The sequence below is a fragment of the Danio aesculapii genome, chromosome 7, assembly GCF_903798145.1.
Source record: "Danio aesculapii chromosome 7, fDanAes4.1, whole genome shotgun sequence".
Classification (NCBI taxonomy): domain Eukaryota; kingdom Metazoa; phylum Chordata; class Actinopteri; order Cypriniformes; family Danionidae; genus Danio; species Danio aesculapii.
This window is the reverse complement of record NC_079441.1, coordinates 27,070,526-27,090,441: the sequence shown is the minus strand read 5'-3', so window position 1 is coordinate 27,090,441 and position 19,916 is coordinate 27,070,526. Positions and strand designations below refer to the sequence as shown.

Genomic DNA, 19,916 nt, shown 5'->3' with positions numbered 1-19,916 from the left:
GTGCAATATAAAAGCTTGGCTAATTAGTTGGTTAACAGTGCTTTGTTCTGTAATCAATTAAAAAACGACAGCTAGTTATATTGACCTTAAAATTTGGGTCAAAATACAAAAAACAAAACAAACAAAAACAAAACTGCTTTTCCAGCCATTCCAGGAAACCTAAAAGAAATAAGAAAACTTGTTAAAGGAAATACTGTAAAAATTGTCTTGCTTGGTTAAACATCACTTGGGAAATATTTGAAAAATAATTTGTTTTTAAATCACAATAGGGCTAATAATTAACTGTATATGCATATTTGTGTTTTTTTCTGCATTTACAGGGTGTCCGTGGGGTCTTAACAAGTTGATAAATCAATTATGAGAAAAAATAAGGGCCGTAAAATGTATTAAAAAGTCTTAATCGTGTTTTTATGTTGTCCAAAGTGTTTGACTCCAAAAAGCATAAATATATTTATTTTCCACCTAATATTAACAACGGTGATTATTTATTTGGGTTGGAGCTCATCCAGCCAAGCTCATTGCGACGCTCTCCACATGTAGCGAAACCATAGAGCTAAACGGACTGCAAAATGGGAACATGAAATGTTGTGTACTCCTGGTTGGAGGAAGACAAGTTTAAACAGTGGCTGAGGCCTGTTGCTGAAAACAACCATGCAATTTATTCTTTCAAGCTTTGTTTCTTCCGAGCTTATCTGAGTTCTGTTGCATGGTTTTGCTCCATTGGTTTATTTAACTACAATTGTTTATTAACAACTGTTTATTAAATTAATGGTTTGATACTCATTTGAACTTGAAGTGGCGATGAGGTCTTAAAATATTCTGAGAAAGTCTTTAAAAAGTCTTAAAAAGATAATGAAATGACCTTTTAGGATTCCTGCATATACCCAGATTTATGCGTTAGATTGTGTTAGATGCATTTGGTGGTTGGCTTTCTCAATACTTTGCTTAGCTGTGTTACTTTAGTATTGAGACATCAATATAATGTTCTATATTTGTTTTTGTTTTTTATCCTAAAGAAAGACAAACTTGTATAGTAATGAAGCCAAAATCTAAAACAACATGGATATAGGCTACAATTACTGAGTAATCCATTATTTTATTAAAGGGAGTTTGTGGTAACCTTTCACCTGATAATTGAAACTAATTTACATAGAGTAAAGTGACTTTAGAAAGATATCAGCATCGTTATGTTATATATACACTGAACGTGGTTGCTCTATTAGTTCTTAACAAACCTTTCTTTTGGTATCTTACATTTTAAGGCTCTATACTGTTCAGTTCCAGAGATGGTGAGGTCTCAATGTGGCTCCATGAGTAAATTGTTGAATAATCAAAGACACTTTTAATCTCCTTTTAAAAATATATGTATTTAAGTGGTGTTTACTTATAGATCATACTTGATGTAAATCCTGAAAGACCACCCTTTACATTAAACATAATTTATTGGACTCACTCAGGGACTTTAGGCAGATTTTAACAGAAAATAATTATACTATTTTTGGTGCAAAAATTGTTGGTCTTTTTTTAAACCTTGTTTATTTGTAATATGTGCAATTTCTATTTGCTTCTATTTTATACTTGTGTTTTTTGCCATGACGATGGTCTAAGATAGTGACATTTTATAATAAAATAAATAACTACTACTAATATAGAGGAATGTCTAAGGAACAAATGGTGCTAAAATTGATCTCGTTTTCCTCTATCAATAAAACCTTTTTTTGTTAAATAAGTGCAAAGGATTATATGTTTTTATTTTTTTAATAATTTATTTTTTGTTGTTATTTTAAGTGGTGGTCTTCAGTTTTCATGGCTTAAGTTAGTTAAAATAACCCTAATTGGGTCATTTTAGACTTGCTGTTTATTTAAATGTGTCTCTTGCTGCTGCAGGTTGTTTTTTGTGGGAGCTCGAGAAGGTCATCTTCCAGATGCTCTGTCTATGATCCACATTGAGAGATTCACACCGGTTCCTGCTTTGCTTTTCAATGCAAGTACATTTCAGCTACACTTTAGAACTCCCAATGCATCTTCCTTTTCTTCGTTTAAAGTAATGACAATTTATATATACATACATATGAATAAACTTATTTTTTTAATTTTCACACTGGATTTATCTTTCTAAATATCATTTTATTACGTTCTAATAAACTAGTCTTTCAGTCATGGATATTTGAGGTTTTCTGTCTCCATCTAGTGGACCTGGTGTCTTACATTGTGTTTTACATTGTGTTTTCTGTCTGCAGTGTGCCATGGCTCTCATTTACCTTACAGTGGAGGATGTTTTTCAGCTGATTAATTATTACAGCTTCAGTTACTGGTTTTTCGTGGGTCTGTCTATCGCCGGACAGATCTACCTTCGCTGGAAGGAGCCTGACAGACCCCGACCACTGAAGGCAAGTTAGAGGTGGTATACAGTAGTCAACATTTGAAGTGAATCAGAAAAGTTTTTCAAATTCTCCTTTAGGACAAGTTTAATAAAAGGCTTTGATCCACTTCAAATGTGGACCACTATAAAAAAATGCATAATTTTTAATAATAACATGCAAAACGGCATATCTTAAACGCATAAACCTGTTACAAACATCTACAGCTATATTTTCAGTGTTCAATGTTGTAGTGGTTAGTGGGTTAGTTATATATTTTTATATAACAGTGCTTTTATTTAGCAAGAACACATTAAGTTGATCAATTTTTCTTTTGAAACCACTTAATAATTAATAATAATAATAATAATAATAATCACTGTCATCACTATTTTTACAAAAATATGAAGCAGCACAACTGTTTTCATCACTGAAGGATCATGTAGTGAAGTTTGATATGATTGATCACAGCTGGTTTCTCATCTGTAATCATTAGTAAGCCAATCAGATCATTCCAAACTCACTATAAATAACATGATTAGCATTACACCCTCGTCTTCGTTTTTTGAAGAATCCCCCCTTCCACCCCATCTCCTCCTTTACCAGGGAGAGCTCTCGAGAACTTCCTGATCTCATACCCTACATGCTCATTGACCAGGCGGGAGCCCTGGGCTCAATTATCTCCGAGCTCAGGGTACTCTTCCGGGACAGCATGCCAAACAATCTTTTATTATCAAGCAATATCTAAGTGTGAATTCTTGAAACACTGTGAAAACTGGAGTGTGATGGTGAAAATTCAAATTTGTGATCATACATTTTAAAAACATCTACTATATACTATAAATCATGTACTAAATAATATAAAACCCTGTTTTTTAAATTTTAATAATATTTCACCGTATTACTCTTTTCATTTTATATTTGATTTAATTAATGCATCCTCTGACAACAACGGGAATTCTTTTAAAAATTAGACAAATATTTACTAGCCCAAATTATGATTGTTATTGTAAATAACTGGTTAGTGAGGAATGGTTCACATAAATGGAATAAATGCTTTAAAAAAAAAAAAGAGGGAAAAACCAACAAAGATTTAAAATAAGCTGCTGTCATTCATTTTCTAGTTTAATCCTTAATGCAAGTGTCCATTTACTTACACCATTTACTTGCACTCAAGTGGCTCAAACATTTAGGATTTTGAGCCCCTTTAAACCACAGGATTCATTCATTTTCTTTTCAGCTTAGTCCCTTTATTAATCTGGGGTCGCCACAGTGGAATGAACCGCCAAATTATCCAGCATACAGTTGAAGTCAGAATTATTAGCCCCCCTTTGAATTGTGTTTTCTTTTTTAAAATATTTCCCAAATGATGTTTAACAGAACAAGGAGATTTTCACAGTATGTCTGATAATATTTTTTCTTCTGGGGAAAATCTTATTTGTTTTATTTCTGCTAGAATAAAAGCAGCTTTTAATTTAAGAACCATTTTAAGGTAAAAATTATTAGCCCCTTTAAACTTTATTTTTCGATAGTCTACAAAACAAACAATCGTTAAACAATAACTTGCCTAATCACCCTAACCTGCCTAGTTAACCTAATTAACCTAGTTAAGCCTTTAAATGTCACTTTAAGCTGTATAGAAGTGTCTTGAAAAATATCTAGTCAAATATTTACTGTCATCATGGCAAAGATCAAATAAATCAGTTATTATAAATGAGTTATTAAAACTGTGATGATTAGAAATGTGTTGAAAGATATTCTCTCTGTTAAACAGAAAAAAAATAAACAGGGGGGACTAATAATTCAGGGGGCTAATAATTCTGACTTCAACTGTATGTTTTATGCAGCGGATGCCCTTCCTGCTGCAACCCATCCCTGGGAAACATCCATACACACTCATTCACACACATACAATACAGACTTTTTTTTTAGCTTGCCCAATTAACCTATACCATGTCTTTGGACTGTGGGGGAAACCGGAGCACCCGGAGGAAACTTATGCAAACATGGGGAGAACATGCAAACTTCAGACAAACCAGCAACGTTCTTGCTGTGAGGCGATTGTGCTATCCACTGCGCCACCGTGCTGCCAGCCACAGGATTTTGAGAATTTATTTCCTCTGTTGAACACAAAGCAAGATATTATGAAGAATGTTGGAAAAAGTCATTGACTTCCATAGTAGGGGAAAACAATGACAAAAGAAATCAATAGTTGTTTTCCCCCAACATTCTTCAGAATACCTTCCTTTTGCAAACAAAACTCAAACAGATTTGGAACAAGTGGAGGATGAGTAAATCATGACTGAATTTTCATTTTTGGTGAACTATCCCTTTAAATTGAGCTGCAATTTTAAATGAGACCTTGTATGAGTTAAAAACTTGTCCTTTTTTTCTGCATCCACACAGTTGAGTCTGGCATATCCCATCATCTTCTGCTTGTGTGTTGTGTTCCTGGTGGCTGTTCCACTTTATTCTGACACACTCAACTCACTCATTGGAATTGCTATTGCCCTCTCCGGTGTGCCAGTTTACTTCTTGGGCATCCACCTTCCTGAGTCCAAGCGGCCACCGATTATCACTAAACTATTGAGTAAGTACTGCTGCATTTTAAATGAACACACCACTTGTTTTTTTTTTTAAATAGGCACGATTTTACAATAGGCATGGGCCAGGCCATGATTCTGATGGTAAGATAACCGTGGATAAAAACATCATGGTTTCATGGTATTATGATTACTGCTCTAAAATATATTCTTTTTTAATGTCTGGGTAAAAAACAACAACTTTTTCCCCCCTTTGAACACAATATATTTTATTCTGAGAAACATTTATAATATTTTGGAACAGGAACAATAGAAACATGTCAGGTCAAATAATTAAATAAATAATTCAGTTGAATCATTGACTTCTGCTGTCTTCATTAGTTTCAAAAACACAACATTTTTTACAATTTAAAATGGCATTGGATATCTTTTCTGCTGGAGAGACTGTTGTCCTAAAAACGAAACAAAAAAAACATAAAAAACATCTTACATATATTGTAGGAATGGTCGGCAGTTTTAAAGCCTTGATTTTTCTAAACCGTGATATATCTATGCCTATCCCATGCTTATTTTACAATGCATTGATGTTATTCAGCAGCTTAAAATCAGCTAACTTGTGCACTCTGCTTCAAGTAGATATGGTTCAGGATCTACACCAAAGTCAATATGTTCTGAATCATCACTAACAAATGTCTTCTTGTTTGCAAGACAGGCTCTCCATGTAAGCAGGTGGTCACATTGGTTATAATGATGGAAGTAAGCTGATTTGAGAGTATAGTTCCTAGACCTTTTGGCCTAGAAAACAGTAACTTTTCATTTTTCAGTCTTAATACACAATGTAGCTACAGAATTAAAGCTTAGAAAATAGAAAAGTTTTTGAAACTCTTTGGTCATTTTTGAGCGAGATGCTAATGGTCTAATCAGATTCAATTATCTATGCTAAGCTAAGCTAAAAGAGCTCCCGCCAGACCCGGAGATTGGCTGTCAACTGTTTACCTCCTGTATTAACTGATTAAAACCAACAGAAGTGAGAGTAGCATTCACTCATCACACAGCATTTACACTTCAGCTTTTCACTCTGCATACACAATCTAACTACAGAATTCAAGCTTTAAATAGGACATTTTTTTAAACTCTTTGGTCATTTTTGAGCGAGATGCTAATGGTCTAATCCGATTCAATTATCTATGCTAAGCTAAGCTAAAACAGCTCCCGCCAGACCCGGAGATTGGCTGTTAACTGTTTATCTCAACTGTTTACCTCCTGTATTAACTGATTAAAGCCAACAGAAATGATAGTAGCATTCACTCATCACACAGCATTTACACTTCAGCTTTTCACTCTGCATACACAATGTAACTACAGAATTCAAGCTTTAAATAGGACATTTTTTTTTTAACTCTTTGGTCATTTTTGAGCAAGATGCTAATGGTCTAATCTGATTCAATTATTTATGCTAAGCTAAGCTAAAAGAGCTCCCACCAGACCCGGAGATTGGCTGAATGGATTTAAAAATGGTACATCTCAACTGCTTACCCCTAGCGGACTTTTGTAAAATGAACATTTTTTTTTTTTTTTTAAAAGGCAATATTGCTTTTACTCTGAATATTTCAAAAGGCATTTAATTACCAAAAAATGTCACACGTGGCTATAAATCAAAACCACATTATTAGGAAAAAAAGCACCAGGTATACAACACAAACATGCAAGTAATTCATTTCCTCACACAGTATTTAAATAACAGCATTCAAAACAGAAAGAGAAATGGAAGATGTCAGTATTAAACTGACAGAAATGATAGTAGCATTCACTCTAAGCTACATTTATTGCAAATGTCAAGCCTATTTTCTTTAAAGCAAAACTGGGGTATGTGCTTTTTCACTTTGCATTTATTCATAAGGAGCACACTTTGCTCATGTTTTGGGGTCAGAGATTTCCAGAAGATAAGAAAATGTGATTAATATCCCAGAAAATGAGGTACATTGATTTACCCCAAAATGAAACTGGTATTGGTCATTTTTTTAAAATGTGTGTCTCTGTCCTGCAGGTGCCATCACCCGTTTCACCCAGTTCACCTGCTTTTGTGTGCTCACTGAGATGGACACTGTTGATTAGGACACTTCTCTGGTTCAAGAAGAGGAAACCAACACCTGGAGATAAGGGAAAACGTTCTTCCACACTTTTAAAGACACTGATGCACTCCTTAAGGCACCACGTTGGGTTCATATTTTTGTTTATCACGTAAGGTTTCCGTTAAGGTCACAGTGCACTGCCGTTTCAGGAATACGTCCTTCGGACCAAATGGCATAAAAATGAAAGCCGTTTTACAGCTCTGGTTCTTAATGGTACTGAGATGCGAGCATCGTCTGTGTACTATTAGAGAAACAGGGACATGAACAGGATGCAGTGGTTTGTGTGCGCCATTATGAACATGGCTGAGAATTAGACGTTTGTGTTTGCGTTACATTTACTTTCTTATTTTCTAACATGGTTTTATTTAGAAATTCATTTTTAACTTAAAATGTATCTTTTTTTTTAAGCAAAAGAGATTTTATTTTCGTCATGAAAGTGTCAATACATGTATAGTATATAAAATTATTTTCTCCCTGCTGAAAATGTAAACACGCGCTAGTTAAAAAATTGACACCTGGCTGCGAGTTTAAGTTGGTTCTTTGCCTGTCTTGTCCTAGTCTTAAAGAAACACACCACTTTTTTTTTGAAAATAGGCTCATTTTGCAGCTCCTCTAGAGTCAAACAGTTGAGTTTTACTAAATTTCGAATAATTTTGTTAATCCATTCAGCCAATCTTTAAGTCTGGTGGGAGCACTTTTAGCTTAGCTTAGCATAGATCATTGTATCGCATTAGACCATTAGCATCTCGCTCTATTAAAAAAAGTGTTTCAATCACTTTAATGTTTAAAGCTCGACACTTCTTGGGTTATATTGTATTCTAAGACCTACTTAAAACAATAACTTTTTTCTAGGTCGATTTGACAAGGAACTATCCTACCATTCCAGTGTAATATTCAAGGAACTGCTACTGTACCATGGTTGCATCAGGTGCAATATTACACAACACCTGAAAATCTAATAATCAATATGACTACATGCTTGCACAGGGAGTGTGTGCTCTGCACGTTGGAAGTTACTTAGCTGGGGACTTTTTCAGGCAGTGCATAATATTATTGCGCCTGCTGCAGCCATGGTTCGACATAAAGGTTATCACAGCAGAATGAGAGTATGGTTCTAAACAATATTGGCCTAGAAAATGGCATCTTTTCATGTCCATTGGTCTGAGTACATGGTGCAAGTACAGAAGAATCGAGCTTTAAATAGGAAAAATATCAAAAATGTTTTTTTTTTTTGTTTTTTAGCAAGATGCTATTAGTCTAATCTGATTCAATGATCTATGCTAAGCTAAGCTAAAAGTGCTCCCAGTAGACATGGAGATCAGCTGACTGGATACAAAAATGGTAAATCTCAACTGTTTAATTCTAAAGAACTTGTAAAATGAGCCTATTGATTTGATCAAAAAAGTGGAGTGTTCCCAGACCAGCAAAGAACCAAATCAAACCAAATCACAACCAAAAATATTTCACAAGACCTGAAAATCAGCTAATCAATATGACCACATGCTTGCACAGGGAGTGTGTGCTCTTCACATTGAAAGTTACTTAGCTGGGGACTATTTTCATGCGTTCTGTAATATCGTTGCGCCTGCAGCAGCCATGGTTTAGCTGAGAAGTTCTTTGACTATCATGGCAGAATGAGAGTAAAATTCTAAGCCATATCAACAAAGATATATAGCATCTTTTCATTTCCAATGGTCTCAGTACACCATGTAACTACAGAAGAGTCGAGCTTTAAATAGGAAAAAAATTTTTTTAACTAGATGCTAATGGTCTAATCTGATTCAATGATCTATGCTAAGCTAAGCTAAAAGTGCTGCCATTGGACCTAGAGATCAGCTTATTGGATTCACACATGATAAATCTCAACTGTTTAACTGTAGATGACTTGTGAAATGAGCCTATTTATTTGATTAAAAGTGGAGTGTTCCCTGAACAGCAAAGAACCAAAGTAAACCAGCTCGCAACCAACAGGAACCAGCTTAAACTAGCAGCCAAGAGTCAAAACTTACCAAACCAGCATATGTTGGGTTTTTTTCAGCAGTTCAGTTCTGTTTAATTGCCCATATGCCTTAACTGGATTTGATGGGGAAGGTGGTTGTATGGATTTAAACGTTGGAAGTTTGCTACTATGCTTCTGAACGTCACTTGTTGAAAAGGCAAAAAAAAAAAGAATAAGAAAGTTGCACCAGAAAAGCCGGAAATATTTGCAGTGTTATTTATGGGGTAGTTCATTCGAAAAAAATGTTTACTCATTTACACCCGCAAATGGATCCCAACTTCTACAAGTTTCGATCCTCCACTGAACACAAAAGACATTTTAAATATGGTTGAAAACCACTTGACACCAACAGCCATAGTCTATAGAAAATTCTACAGAAATTAAAAGTTTTCAACATTCTTCAAAATAGCTTCTTTAGTGTTCAGAAAAAAGAAACTCCATTAGCGTGTAATGGGTAAATATTTAAAGTATTCGTTTTTTGGAGTTAATTTTATTTTCGGTCATTTTAAATTCTGTTAACATCAGTTATGAAAGAACATCAGAGTTATAGCTATGAACATCAGAGTTATGAAATTAAATAATCATCCAAATGATTTCATATTCCCCCATTATCAAGTGTCATGAATGCTCATTCTATAACTCTATATATTATCTATATACAAAAATTAAATGTACACAACCAAACAAGCAATACGTCAGGTGAATATCCTGGTAAACTCAGGAGGAATGTCCAGACGTGGCTAAGAGTTGACTGAAAAATGTTTACCTTCTACCAGGAAACACATTTAACAGCTTTTGTTATTTGCCTTTATACTCAAGTGTTTTTTAATTTATTTGAAAGAACATCAATACTTTTTTTTTCTACCTGAATAAATTAAACTATTCACAAGACTTCCAGTTTAATTCTGAATCCTTTATTTTTTTATACACATCTACATATTTACAGTATTTTGTTTTTTCACCCCTTGGTCTCAGGGAACGTATAAACACTACACACATAACTGACAACACAAATCACCCCACACGTACACAAACTCAAAATATCACCATTTTCTCTCCATACTATCTTCACATCAAACAATCGCAAAATATCGCAAATAGTAAATCGCTCATCTCACTAGCGCGCAAGTCAAAGCAACCCACACAAGTACACGCACATGGGCTACTACATACATTCACTTTAGACAAAAGAACATACAGCTTCACTCAACACACGTCAGTAAAAAGGGCCTCTCTCTCGCTCTCTCTCATGCTTTTGACCACACACAGAGGCGCTCAGTCAGAATCATTATACTCTCGCTCTTCATCATCCTCATCTTTGTCATTCTCCAAGTCGTCCATCATGTCCCGCCTGTAGCATTCCCAGCTCCTCCTGCTGTACGAGTGCTCCTCGCTCCAGCAGCCTGCTCACAAAAACAGAACAGAATTTAACAGAAGACACTGAGATTTGGATGAAAAAGAAGCAATGTGCTTAATTGTTAATCTAGTTTTGACATTTCTGAATTATTAGCGGTTCATTAAGTGTGGTTATATATATATATATATATATATATATATATATATATATATATATATATATATATATATATATATATATATATATATATATATATATATATATATATATATATATATATATATATATATATATATAAAAAATACACTCATTGGGAATTTCACAAGAGAAAAAAAACAATGGTGTGCTTGATTTTAACGTAACTTTATTCTTTCATGAGTTATTTACAAGCCCCCTCAAATATAGTAATGTGCCACAAACAGGACGTTAATTTCACCAACCATTCCCATTTTATTAAGGTGTATCCATATAAACGGCCCACCCGGTATGTATATATTTTTTCTTTTTAAGGCCTATTAACAGCAAACTTTACTTTTTAATAACAACAACAAAAAATTGAGACTTTTTAATCTGATAAACCAAACATAACAGCTTGGTTGTCTGACCTCCGTAACGCTCCTCTCCTTCACTGTCACCCTCGCTGCTCTCCTCTGGGTAGTCATTCCTCCAGTTGGCTTCTGCATTCTCATCATCCTCATCTTCATACACCTCTTCCTCCCAGGCTACTTCGTCAGGCACCTGTGTGTTTAAAGAGAAAGACGACTAATTAAATGGTGCACAGATTCAAGTAAATGCGTGTCAGAAAGAAATCTGCTGTGAAGTAAACAATTAATTTGTGCAATTTAAATATTTACATTTATACACTACTTCAAATTACAGATTGTTTGGAGAAAAACACGGTTTAAATTTAATTAAAATGGTTACATTTTAATAATCTGATGACATTCATATAATTAAAGAAATAATCTGATTAGTAATCAATTATTAAAATGTTAATTAGTTCCAGCCCCATGATATTGGAAAATTCTGACATTGCGATTGTTTTGTTTTTCTAAGATGTATATTGCGATATGAATACAATTTCAACAGATTACTTAAATAGCTCTGTTTGGTAAGAATTCAGGTACAGAAATTAATCAAATGTAAACTAGGACTGCATAGCATTTTTATTGAATAAATAAAGTTCAAAAATGTTTCAAATGGTACATTTCCTTGTGCCTGAATGCCTTTTAACTTCCTTGATATACTCATACAGTCACAGGCCTTAAAAACATGTAAATTATTGTATATTATATTGTACATGTATATTATCTCCAATGACAGCGGCTCCTGGTCAAATAATATAATCCCAATTCAACAATACAGATCCTGCGATGGGACTATTGCAGATGCACACATTGCGATATTGATGCTAAAACGATATATTGTGCAGCCCTAACTGATCCTAATGAAATATTTCTGAAATAATGGTAGGAATAAAAAAGGGAATGTTGACTTGACAACTAACTTAAGTTTGAGTAAGTACAAAAAAAATACTAACTTAAAATAACACTCACCTATAATTAAATATTATCTAAATAGTGCAACTTATAGATATAACATAAACCAGGGCTGCCCAAACTCGGTCCTTGCATATTTTTGTTCTAACCCCAATAAAACACACCAGGGGTCTCGCACAAAAACTTTGCGTACGCCAGATTTCACACTCCCGTTTAGATTTACGAACGATGAAATTAACGTGAGAATGTGTGTTGGTCCACGCCAACTTCATGTCTGGCATACGTGCATTTCTTGTGTGTGTTTGTTTGATTTCCATTGGCGACTACTAGAGGCAATTATGTTAAATTGCACACTACAAAGTATGTTTGAGCCGTGCAATGCCACCTGTATGGGAGGGGATCATCTGCATGTCTGGCAGGTATATAAGGTTTCCATACCATGCTGTTGAACCACGGAAAAGTTAGTTTGACATTCATTAGACATTCGATTTCAAACCAATTAAATTCTTTGCTCCTGTTATAGTTTTAGCCAAAAATAGGTCAGATAGGCATAAATACATGCCCTTAATGTTGCACAAGGCTTAATTTCTCTATTAAAAAAATATTTTAAATCTCTTTTAAATGTAAAAGTTGTAAAAGTCAATTAAACTCTGACACTATTTGAGATCAAATATTCAAATCAACTCTAATATTGTGTGTCGCCTACAACTGAGGCAACGCTCTCCTCAAAGGGTGTTCGTTCAGCATCCCCCGTTCCCCCACACTATGACGATGCGGCGCTCCTCTTAACCTGCACCTTTACATCGAACCATTTCTTTTTTTAATTCACTCACAGTGCGATGTTCAGACGCCACTGCGTTAACCGCTAAAACTCTCCCACTCTATTTTTTTTCTTTTGTTATTAATTCCGGAGGACAAACTTGCAAATAACACAGCTGTTCTCCGGTCTATCTCCGAAAGGAGCACCTCCAATTCACATTGTGAAGTTTCTCTTCTTGCTTGCCTGCTTTTGCCATTACTTTTCGTTTGGTTTTGCCAAAGTAGAGTCATTACCATATTTATTAGGGGGAGGAGGCAGGGAGGGGTTTTGCGCTTGTACATGTGCGCTCAGTTTCACGTTAATTCAGATGTACAAAGAGAATATGCATGGGATTCAGCTTACGCAGTGTTTCATACATGTGAATTTTTTACTGCATACGCACAATTACAGCTTTGTCTGTGCGCAATGTTTTAGTATTGATTCAAGGCAAGTCTTCGTACATGAGGCCCCTGAATCAGCTAATCACCCTCTTCATGTATACTAGAAAGCTCCGGGCAGGTGTATTGAAGGAAGTTGGAGCTAAACTATGAAGGACACTGGCCCTCCAGGACCGAGTTTGGACACCCCTGATTTACACAAAGAACAAAAAACTACAAAAAAAACTCAAATGAAATCGCTACAGTAACTCCAAATTAAAGCCACATCAGAATAAACCTACAACAAGATATGAACAACTCTGAAATGTCACTGCTACTAACCAGTTCTCCCTCTTGCGAGTAGGGTCTGACAGACAGAATGTCCTGGATCCAGCCTGGTGTGGCCGTTTCCTGATAGTACAAATCATACACGTAATCATCTTCTTTCTCTCGATGTTCAGTCCCGAGTCCAGCTCCCGAAACACTTAGCTTCTCACGGATCATCTTTACAGAGTTACACAGGATCGTCTCCGGGTCAGACACAACAGTCTAAGAGGAAAAACAACAACAAAAAAGTACACTTTTACTTATTTTAGCAATTAGATAAAAAGTAATAGAAGATGATACATTTTTATCATGAAGGGAAAAAAAAAGCAACTTATTTTTATTTTTTGAAGTGGACAGTAAAAAGTAGACCAAAAAAGCACATTTAATATGGTTTAAAATATTAAACCAGTAAAAATATAGGTCATTCATGAAGAAATTGAAAAAATGTCCAGATGAACAGTGGCTACTTAACTCTCACTTTAAATATGCTTGTTCAAACTTGCAATAAGTATATGAAGAAAGGGTTAGTTCACCCAATTCCAAGTCCTGTCGTTCCAATTTCCTATGACCTTATTCGTCTTTGGAACACAAATGAAGATATTTTAGCAGACATCATTTGGCACACAAAAATGTTCTTGGAGATTCATATGTGGAGTCACATCGAATGTTTTGATGATGTTTTTGGTTGCTTTTCTGGACTTTGAACATCTCAGTTAGAACCATTTGTCTATAGAGGATGAATGCCCCGATGAATACTTCAAAGTTCTTTTTCATTTGGACTAAAAGAAGTTTAAAATGGTATACAGTTATTGGTATAAATGGTATATAGTGATGATAATTTACAGTTTTTAAACTTTAACATCCCAATGCTGTAATAGGCAGGGTTGTAAATATGTCACGCTGCTCACATGTACCCCGAAACACAACAGTAGCTATGTAAATTTATGTGCAAAACTGGAATATCGTACAAAAGACGTGCGAATAAAGCAGCGAGAACAAGAGAACAAAATCTTCTCTTCCTTATTAACTTTGCGGTAGGAGAAGCTGCGTGAATCTTTTCTTCATTTAATAAATCACTTGTGCTTTAGAAGACAATGCCCACACGCAATGAACTCATGGTGGCGTTTGAAGGCATAAGTCACGGAGCACAGACACTCTTGACAATTCTGGAGGTAATTAATAATATAATAACACTAATACTGAAATGGTTACGCCATTTTCAAATGACCAAAACAACATTTCAGATGTTTTACAATGTGCTCAGCCTGCTGGTTTGTCCATTCACAAACATTTTTAATCACCACATGATCTTATATAACAAAATCACATGACTTCTTTAAAGCACATATTGGAATCTGTTCGGTAAAAGTGTTTCCATCGTAGTTTGTGCGCATCTTTTCTTATTGAATAAAAATTTCTACTCTGTTATATGCATCAATTTTGAAAATTACCATTAAAAACGTATGCGCATCTTGGCTTTACATCAACCATTTTTAATGTGCATATCCACAATGTGTATAAAAATAGGTGGATGAAAACCTAGCTAATGGCAGCTGAAGAACAGTTTCATAAACTTCTTTCGTACATCAGACAAAAAGCGCCACTGTGGCATACCGCATCTTTACATTGTTTTATTACTTGCAGCAGACAGACAAAGAATCGAACAGTGTTTAGATCTTTAAAAAGACATGACACAACGTGGTGGCTCTTCTCATCCGGTGTGTGACTCTCTTTGAGCAATCATACAGGTGCGGATACATCTGTACCAGCTCTGCTACTTGACTCTCCAGTGTATTGATGGTGCTAAACTGGTGTTGTTGTGTTTGATGTTGTTCCCATGTTTGACCTTCGTGGATCAAAGGCAGCGGAGTTCCAGAAGACGCATACAATTGTATAATAGTCACTGACAAATAGTAGCTTAAAAGTGTTTAAACAAACTGCCCCAAATTTTCACTTCGGTGAGCATTTCAAACTGCCAGAACGAACTTTAGTAAAGATGTATTGTTAGTAAAGATGACATTTCGGTTCATACTTGGATTTTGTTTGACGTATACCAGTGCCTTGACATAGCTCTCGGATGTAATCTGAAATGTATCCATTTGTGTTCTGAAGAAGAATGAAGGTCTCAGATGTTTGGAACAACACGAGGGTGAGCAATTAATAACAGATTTTAATTTAAATTTAATCTTTAACAAAATTCATGATTTTGTGCATCAATACTCAGATTTTCTGTTGACAGAAACCAATAAAATATTCTTGCTTTACCTTGCCAGGCACTTTGACATCTTCCTCCTCATGCAGAATATCAAACACTTGCACTTCTCCCAGAGGCAGTCCGTCACGGCTCTCTGTGTGGCTGTCATGGCTCTCCTCTCCTCCTCCAGCAGAAGCAGGCTCTGTCGGCAGTCCAGCCCGGTGGCTGGACAGGATCCGGTAGCGTTCCTCTCGCCTGGTGCTCCATTTGACACTGCGCAGATCACCGATAATCCTCTGACTGCTCCCTTGTGAAGGCCGCAGGGCATGATGGGCCAGACGTGGACGAGCAAGGGCCTCACGGACATGTGGCTGTACTGGAGCATCCTGTAAAGGCAATTGGCCAAAATAAGATTGTAGCAGCCAGTAAAAATTAAACAAGACAACACTTAGTGACATAATAATGGCAGTGACAATGAACATGCAAGACATCTTATTAGTCATTTAAAGGTGCAGTATGCTAGTTTGACACCCAGTGGTTGAACTACGCCTGGATCAAAACACATTTTAACTCGGCTCCTCGTCTGACAGCTCCACGCAAGCACAGGTTGTCAGATTGATGACACCAACAGGAGTGTGCCTCACTATCGAGCCTGAAGGCTGATTTGAACCCTTTTCTAACTAAAAGCAACGGCACGCGATAGAAGAAATATTTTTCATATTAAAAGGGGTTTTCCTAAACAACACCTGAAATTTCTACTTTAGAAACGGCTTCAATTTCTCACAGGTGAACAACAAGATGAACTATGAGCCCCTCAGGTAAACCTCATGTGCTTTATTCAGTGTTAAATGCTAATAATATGAGTGTGAATGACATTTTATGTGATACTTATTGCCATACTACTGAAAGCAGCAGCAGAAAGTTCACCTCAGATCTTGAAAATTAAATAAACCGTTTAAAATGTGAACTTCAGAAATGTGACTCCGTGCAAGCCAACACATACGAGTGGTTCAGCATCTACATTTAATAATGTTAAAGAGGTTTAATGTGTATTAATTTGATTATAAACCTTACATTTTCACAGGAGTGCAGTGTAGTATTCTGTGCTTCTACATGGCTGTATTTAAATTTCTGTCATGTTTCTTCTGGTGCAAACAGCCAAATTGCTCATCACTGCAAATCTCATCACGTAGCATGTTGTTAGGACATGGATGATTTAACCTGCTCACCTAATGTTTTACCTTCGTAATATTTATATTATTTGCTAATTAATAACCACCTCATGTGGATCTCTGAATCAGTGTCTCATTTCGGGGCTCATTTGCTACTGTCCACTGGTTGCATTTTTAATCACGGGTGTATGCTTTGAGAGCCTTCATGACTGAATGAATTAAATATGCTATTTTCCATGAAGGCAAGCCGGGGCTCTGAAATATAATTGGTCAAAGTGGCAGTGGGTGAGTTACAAGAACCAAAACAAAGACGTTCCGGCACGTAACAGACATTTTCAAAGCAGCATATCTGACTTCAGCAGATAAAGTAGTATGTTCACTTAGCATGTTTTATTAAATATCTGCAAACATATTATGGTATTTTTATGCTTTAGAGGAATCAAAAACTTACATACAGCACCTTTAAAATGACAGACTAATCAAGACTGTTTGCACTTTTTTCCATCACAGCGCCAAACGCTTTACTTACTAGGTGATTTATTTTCAAACATAGGCATTTTCACATGTTAATATTGTCACATGCCTGAGATATTGATTGAAAATACACTTATTCTTAACAGGCCTATCATCTCAAACTTTACAGTAAGGCTCCATTTGTTTACATTAATCGAACTAGCCAAGAAAACTACTTATTAACTTTAAATGTAAAATTCTTAGTTAAGGTTTGATAAATCATTAAAATCAAAAGTCGGAACTGTATTATTTAATGGAGCTAATAACTTATACAGTTCAGATGTATGTTTTAAACTAACATAAATATAATGCAACCATTTCTTACAGTTGATATTAATGCATAAACTAATGGTAACTAATCAGACATTTTGTAAAGCATTACCTATAGTATTGTCTAACCTTTTTGCAATTTTTATTCATTTTCTTTTCGGCTTAGTCCCTTTTGCAATTTAATTGGATTGAAACATGTTTACTTTGACCATTCATATACAATAAGGCAGTCCACAATACTCTTGAGTTCTTTTTGTTATTATATCTTTTAAAGGAAATCCATTTTTGTCAATATCCTGATAGCCTCAGCAATTATCACAACAACAAAAAAGTGATAACCACATCTAAATGAAACAAACAAGCAGGGCAGATTTAACCTCAGCAAGCATCTGAAGTTTATTGATATAATCTGTTAGTCTCTCTATATTTATGCATCACGGTCTGCAACAGGTAATGGAAACATAAAGGTGTAATTTCACAGACTGTCACATGATTCTGTCACAATCTTTGAGGAAGGCAAATGATTCTGTAAAACGCCTTCAGACTGCTAAACGCCAAATATAATTTGCCCCAAATTAAAAACACTCATAAAACGATATTATTTGACAGGCACGTTGGCATGTCATGACGTCATTACGCATCATCACTAACCACCGAAAACAATACAATATCTCGCGGCGCAGCTCGTTACAGGTGTGAGTTGTCCACACGACAGCTTAATCAGTCGTTACCTGTGAAACCACGGTGGCCACTAGCTTGAACACGGAGTTCTCTATCTTGGGCTCCTGTGGTTCTGGCTCGCTCTCATCGCTGGGCTGAGCCGCCGTGGCCTCCGGACGGATCCGTTTACAGGCCAGCAGCAGCGCGTCCGCCGGATCAGTGCCCCTCTTCCTCTTCACCCGCAGAATGGTCGTGCTTGGGTCCATTTCGGTATAGACTGCTGCGTCACCGGACTGACGATTTCAGATGACAGACAAACCGATGCACGAGGCAGCCAGTGACAACAACAACCTACGCTGTAGCCTTTCTTTCTTCCTTTTCACTCGTTTTTTCTCCTTTGGTGTTTTTTTGCTCTTTAGTGGCCATCAAACTGAGGAACAGCAGCGCCACGCCGCGACCTGGAGGTGCTTAAACCTTTATGTACGGCGGCATATTGTTGCAATTTACCGCCTGCAGAGGTCGCGGTTTAATTGCGTTTAATTAAAGATTGGTGAAAAGGGGCCACTTGAAAACCTGGGATTGGCTACTGTTTTTCTTTATTATTGGCCTAAACCTAGCAAAACAGCTTATAAAATTACTATAATTTTTCGGGACATTTATAAACTTTGGCAAAAGAGGTAATTTGGATCGGCTGCTGTTTTTGTTTGTAATAGACTATGGGTTTTTGAAAACAACCCAGCTAAAAACATTAAACTAATGTGTTTTTTTTTTGGTACATGTATACTTTTGAGCAAAAAGAGGTCATTTGGAATTACTGGATGAGCTCATCTTTTATTATTATAGACCATGAATTTTTATAAACAACCCAGCTAAACATTTTAGTAAATTATACTAATAGTTTTTAGGGACTTATATACACATTGGCTAAAAGGGGCTATTTGAAATCATTTTTGAAATCCAGTTTTTGTTTAGACTATACAGTCCATTAATTTTTTAAAATAAGTTTATGCCAACATTTTCTTTTCCTTTATAAACTAGCAGAGTTAAAAATGATGTGCCTCTTAAAACATTCATTCATTTTCTTTTCGGCTTAGTCCCTTTATTAATCAGGGGTCGCCACAGCAGAATGAACCGCCAACTTATCCAGCATATGTTTTACGCAGCGCATGCCCTTCCAGCTGCAACCCATCACTGGGAAACCTGTTATGGGATTTTAAATGCAATTCCAATAACTACATTTCCAATTGGCCACTGACAGATTTAAATGACATACATTTTTTAGGCCTATTAGATACCTAACTTTTGTGGGGTGTACAAAAATTTCCTCCAAAAGTAAATAAAGTACCATTACACAATAAAGCAAATAATACAATTCAGAACTTTTAGTTTGTTTGAAGTAGGACAGTAATCAAATCAAGCCTTATATTCAGCAAAAAATGATCAATTGTTTATACAAAAATGTTTATGGTAAGTTGGAAATGATTTACATGGTCTAAATTTAAGCAAACAAATTAAATGTTGTAATGTCCAACTTAATTTGTTTGTTAAATTCAGCCCATATAAATTGTTTGCAGTTGTAAAAAAAATGTAAATCCAAACTGACAGTGTAAATCCACTTAATATTTTCAGTGTTGAGGTAAAATTGGTTTTATATTCGGTTTGCATATTAGCAAGAATCAAAACCCTAATATATGAAATTGTGTAGTTTTATCCC

At 35.6% G+C, this 19,916-nt stretch overlaps 2 protein-coding genes across 3 annotated transcripts in view; one reads left to right on the top strand and one right to left on the bottom strand.

Annotated features, from left to right (window-relative positions):
- slc7a6 (solute carrier family 7 member 6) overlaps window positions 1-9,933 on the top strand; it is a 31,340-nt gene extending 21,407 nt beyond the window's left edge. For both annotated transcript variants that reach the window (XM_056461485.1, XM_056461484.1), the window contains exons 7-10: window positions 1,888-1,984; window positions 2,241-2,390; window positions 4,767-4,950; window positions 6,951-9,933. In XM_056461485.1, the coding sequence (XP_056317460.1) occupies window positions 1,888-1,984; window positions 2,241-2,390; window positions 4,767-4,950; window positions 6,951-7,018 (499 nt within the window). In that variant the 3' untranslated portion in view covers window positions 7,019-9,933. The remainder of the gene's footprint in view (window positions 1-1,887; window positions 1,985-2,240; window positions 2,391-4,766; window positions 4,951-6,950) is intronic.
- Window positions 9,927-18,617, bottom strand: slc7a6os (solute carrier family 7 member 6 opposite strand). Its single transcript, XM_056461486.1, has 5 exons — window positions 18,274-18,617; window positions 15,659-15,973; window positions 13,409-13,615; window positions 10,997-11,129; window positions 9,927-10,437 (listed from the first exon to the last, which is right to left on the bottom strand). Exons 1-5 carry the CDS (start codon window positions 18,466-18,468, stop codon window positions 10,310-10,312), a joined length of 978 nt encoding a protein of 325 aa, XP_056317461.1. The 5' UTR covers window positions 18,469-18,617; the 3' UTR covers window positions 9,927-10,309.
- Between the last annotated feature and the right edge of the window lie 1,299 nt (window positions 18,618-19,916).